At 40.4% G+C, this 5,371-nt stretch overlaps 1 protein-coding gene across 1 annotated transcript in view; it reads left to right on the forward strand.

Annotated features, from left to right (window-relative positions):
- Nucleotides 1-4,904, forward strand: part of LOC101849736 (vacuolar protein sorting-associated protein 13A) — a gene marked incomplete at both ends in the record, with an annotated part of 94,914 nt that extends 90,010 nt beyond the window's left edge. The window contains 6 exon segments of the mRNA XM_013089622.2: nt 716-772; nt 1,602-1,759; nt 2,452-2,647; nt 3,475-3,550; nt 3,951-4,036; nt 4,781-4,904. Coding sequence (XP_012945076.2) covers nt 716-772; nt 1,602-1,759; nt 2,452-2,647; nt 3,475-3,550; nt 3,951-4,036; nt 4,781-4,904 — 697 coding nt within the window.
- Between the last annotated feature and the right edge of the window lie 467 nt (nt 4,905-5,371).

Here is a 5,371-nt window from a genome sequence, read left to right on the forward strand (position 1 = left end):
GGGGTAGAGACTTTTATTGGGAGGGGGAGGTAATAGACAGTGAATGAGAGACATAATGGGCTATGACACAAAATACCTGACGTTGAAAAGCTCAGTTTTAATAGGAGAGCATGTTTTGTACTGCTAATCAATGCACGCCTAACATGATAAATAGTGTTGGAGATTTTATATATCGAGAATTTTTCATGCTGTTCTTTGGTTCCTGCACCAGGATCTCCTTGTGGAAGGATGCCAAGTTTTGTTCTCATTTTGCTTTCTCACATAGTGGTAGTTAAGTGGAGAAGGAGGAGGAGTGTTGTTGTTCTTTACCATTGCTATAATTATAGTTATTATTATATTGGTGTTTGTTATTATTACATGTATTATTATTATTTATTTTTAAAAATTGTTATTATTATTATACTCATTATTATTAATATTAATATTATTATTTATTTTATTATGATCATTCTTTCTAGTATAGTTACTGCTACTTTTGTGGGTGGTTGGCAGGTGCTCTGGTGTGGTATGCTTTTTCTTTCCTATCAAACATCTATCGTCCTTATCTCCCCTCCTTCTTTTTTATATTTGTTACTTTCTTGTAACACCTCTAATCTTCTGGCACTCATATGACCTTATGCAATTGCGAGCACCGTAAAATCTCTACTAAAACTAAAAAACTGTTAGTTATTATCATACATATCGCTGTTATCATTCTTTTATCATTTTGTTTCAGATTGCATCTCGACCTCAGAAGATCCTATTTGAGTACATCCATTTGTCTCCCTTGAAGGTCAGTCTCAGAATTGTGTGTGTGTGAAATTTTTATCGAGTTTCTCTGTCTTTCTGCTGGGATGTTGTATCCCTCTCAGCCCGGGTTGGCCCTGACAGGCAGGTTCAGAAGCCCAGAAGCCCATCTCCCAAATGATCTAAATTGTGTCGATGGGGGCATAAAAACACCTACATTTTTACTTTATTTTACTTTTCCGATCCAGCTGCCATCTGGGTTGTAGCCGTTCGGCCTGTCGATATGGCAAAGAATTTACAGGTTTTTATCAGCTGTGTTTTGTCGTTGTATAAAGTATTTCCAATGTCTGGGGAGGCAGGTAGGTAGGTGCTACGCAGGTCGCTAAGTACAAAGTAAATAAACAGATTGTGTGATACTGTTTCATCCTGGCAGTCGCACAACGGGCAGTCAGGTGGGGTATCCTTGCGGATCCTATTTAGGTAGGACTTCAGTGGGATCTGTTGTCTTCACAGGCGAAAGATAGTGACTTGTTCTCTTCTACTCAGGGAGTTTAGTGCTTATTTTGAGTTGGGAGCAGTCATGTGTGCAAATGCATAGCTCATCTTATCAAATCTTGTCTTGTCTTGTCAAATATTATCTTAGTGGGTGGTTGGCGGGTGCTCTGGTGTGGTTTGCTTCTTCTCTCCTGTCAAATATCTATCGTCCTGATCTCTTATTCTTTTTTATGTTTGTTAATCTCTTGTAACACCTCTAATCTTCAGCACTTAAATGACCTTACTGTGTTGCAAGTGCCGTAAAACTCTTACTAAAACTAAAATTATCTTATCTTGTCATTTTTGGAGTTGGATATTCATTGTGTTATTTCTGTCCACAGCTCCACCTGAGTTTCTCGCTCTCGGGCAAAGCGTACATCGCTCCGAACAGTCAGAACGCGGTGCAGACGTCTTCGTCGGGTCTGAAGGGCGATATCGTCGACTTCTTCCTCAACTCTGTTGGCGTGACGCTCACAGAGATCAAGAATGTTGAGCTGAGGTAATAATAATATACAGTAATAATAGTAATAGTTGTAATGATAATGATTATATTAATAAAAATACTTGCATTTACATTGGGCGTACCCATGCTCTGCAGCATGCAACAAGCGCTTTACAATTATTATTACCCCAACAGACCTTATAACACTCAGAAACGTTCTCGACTGCCCATGAAGAGCTCTTCCTTTTTGTAGGAGCTTAAAAAGATGTTGTTGCTTCCCTATTTTTTCTTCTCTATCACTGGCCATGGGGGTGGATGGAGGATGTAACTAGCTGGTCATATTTCTTTTTTTTCCCTCTGTGGTTTCTGTCTGTCTTTCTGTCTGTCTGCCTTATTCTTTTTTAGCGCTAAATGACTGTTATTGTGCCAATGTGCTTCTTTTTTCTCAAAACACACTCAATCCTCAACTTACTCTTTTTTCGTGGGTGGTTGGCGGGTGTTCTGGTGTGGTTTGCTCCTTCTTTCCTATCAAACATCTATCGTCCTTATCTCCCCTTGTTCTTTTTTAAGTTTGTTACTCTCTTGTAACACCTCTAATCTTCTGGCGCTCATATGACCTTATGCAGTTGCGAGCGCCGTAAAACCTCTACTGAAACTAAACTCTTTTTTCCACCCACTCACCAAATCAATCCTTCGCCCACTCTTTGTACTCGTCCCTGATCCAACGACCACCCCTCCTCCCCCTCCAGAATGGCGTACTTCGAGCGTAAAGGAGCGCTGCTGTCGACCACTCAGCTCCTGGCCCAGGTTCAAACCCACTTCACCCACCAGGCCCTACAACAAGCCTACGTGCTCATTCTGGGCCTGGATGTGCTGGGAAATCCGTACGGCCTCGTCAAAGATTTCACGCAAGGACTCGGAGACTTTTTCTACGAACCCTTCCTGGTGAGTCGGGGCCTTTTGATATTTTGTCTGATCTTTAATGTTTCATTGAAGTGTTAATGCCCTTTTAGACTGAAATAGGTGATTTAAGTAGGATTTTCATTTGGAAGGGGGAGGGGTGGGGGATTGTAGGATGTTATTGCTTTTCAAGACTCAGATATGTCATTTAGACTTTTTTTGCTGTTATTTTGTGGAGTCTTCTGTATGAGTGTTAATGTTGGATTTGATATAGAGCCTAATAATTTTCTTCTTTATTTTATTACTACCTTGTTCCTGCATGAATGCTGTAGCTATAGGGAAGAAATATTATGCATTATTTTATGCATTTGAAAATTAAAATTTTGTGATTGTCCTTGAATATGAATATATATGAGGAGTCCACTGAAAAAACGGGCATAGTCACAAACCGAAAATCGTGAGGGTACCAATTTTTAATGCTTGTTGGCTTATAACTGTACTTCTGTTCAGCTGTTAGTTGATTATTGTTGTTAGATTTCCCATCCAACAAACATATAAAATAAACCACCAATCAAACAAACTTGAAGTTATGAGTTCACAAGCTTTTAAAATTGACACCCTCACAACTTCCAGTTTGTGACTATGCCCGTGTTTTCAATGGAGTCTTCATATATTAAATTACCTGTTTTTCCTTTTTTTTCACCACTTTGAATGATTGTAATTGTGTCGTTATGTCTTCCTTTACTTTAATGAACATGTCTGTCTTTCTGTCTGTCTCTCTGTCTGTCTTACTTTCTCCCCACACTACATGACCTTTATTGTGCTGATGTGCTTCTCTTTCCTGAAACAAACCAATTATATCTTTCACTCAGGGTTCAATTCAAGGTCGCGATGAGTTCACGGACAGCCTGAGGCGAGGTGTACAGAGCTTGATGGGAAACACGATTGGTGAGTTTAGTGTGTCTGTCATGTGAGTCTCGTTTCCGCAACAATGTACCTGAGCTGAACTCTTTTCCCTTACATAGAGCTTGTTGATGGGTCTTCTGATAAGGTCTCCAAATTATTTTCAACTGGACTTGAGCTGTCGTGGAGCAGGGTGATGGGTACTCTGATAATGTTTGCTCCTTCTCATTATTTTCAATTATGGACTCGACACTCCCACTTTATCTTTAGGAACACATAAGATTTCAATGTTGTATGTTATTCCATTCGCCAGTGAACTTTTTCATTGTGTCGTAATATGAGTTTTAGTTTCAGTGGCATTGTTCACAAAAAAACTTTTGGAAGCTTATTTTCGTCACGTCCTAATGACCAGCAATATTTCACATCATTTTCCTCCTCCATGCAGGTGGCGCTGCAGGTTCTGTAGCTCTCATGACGGGAGGAATTGGACGTACCCTGGCAGCTCTCTCCTTTGATGACGACTACAAAAGGGTGAGTGCTCTTGTCTTTGTATACCTTTTTTTAAAATAACTTGAGATTGTACCAGGCAAATGATTATTGGTGTCTGGGGTGTGATGATTTGGTTCTATGCAGTTGCGTGCTTCTTGAGATGCAGGTTTTATTCTCGAATGGGTAAGTTTTGCTCTGAGTATGTCCATATATCTGAAAGGATTTGGATGTTGCATTAAGGTTCAGCCTGGGCTGGCCCTGACAGACAGGATTACAGTAGCCAGCCTTCGAAATTATCTATATTGTGTGGATGGGGGTATAAAACACACAATAAAATAATAGCAATGCTGCTGTGTCAAGCACAAATAGATCAGTTCGAGGATGGAGCTCTTGGCCTATTGGAAACAAATCTTTTTCTTCTTTAAGTACCAGATCGAAATGGACATCAGTGATCATGGCTCACCACTCATGTTTCTGCTTGGATGCTCGTAGACAATATATAAAACATATTATCTTGATATTTTCTCATCATGAGTCTGTTCAAGTTCTCTGAGGAAGGTGTTCTTGGTCTATCTCTTCCTCTTTTTGTGGGTGGTTGGCGGGTGCTCTGGTGTGGTTTGCTCCTTCTTTCCTATGAAAAATCTATCATCTCTATCTCCCCTCCTTCTTTTTTGTGTTTGTTATTCTCTTGTAACACCTCTAATCTTTGGCACTCTATGACCTTATTGTGTTGCAAGTGCCGTAAAACTCTTACTAAAACTTTTTCTTTTTCCCGCAAATTCCCAGAAACGGAGAATCCGCATGCAGCAGGAACCTCAAGGTCTTCCGTCCAGTCTGGCCGCCGCCTCCAAGACGATGGTGATGGGCGTCGGCCTGGGTCTGTCGGGCGTGGTGCTCGACCCAATCAAAGGTAGGTCTGCAAAAGTGTGGGTTTTTTTCTCTACGTCAGTGATTTCATTAAACAGGCTAATCATTTAACACCTAGTCTTTAGTGTCAATTACATCTATTATGTGCTCAAAAATTAAATATTTTCTATGCTTTTGAGGCATGTGATGATGACTCTGAGAGTTTGAATTGGTCTCAACATTTTATAATTTAAATAAAAATTTGAAAAATATGAATGACCCCAAAGAGAGACATACTTCCATGTGAAGCACAATAGAACACACTCCCTCACCCTTTCTCCCCTTCTCCATCCCCCCCTACTTTTTCTTTTAACAAATGCTCTCCCTTTTCTCTTTTTCACCTCTGGTCCCCAACCTTCCACTCATTTTTGTTTCTCATTTTTCATGTTAACCCCCCCCCTTCCCCAATATAACCCTCACAATCTTTCTCTCTCTTCCTAACACCCCTCCCCATCACCTCCTCCCCCCCTC

The sequence above is a fragment of the Aplysia californica genome, unplaced genomic scaffold (assembly GCF_000002075.1).
Source record: "Aplysia californica isolate F4 #8 unplaced genomic scaffold, AplCal3.0 scaffold01000, whole genome shotgun sequence".
Taxonomy (NCBI): domain Eukaryota; kingdom Metazoa; phylum Mollusca; class Gastropoda; order Aplysiida; family Aplysiidae; genus Aplysia; species Aplysia californica.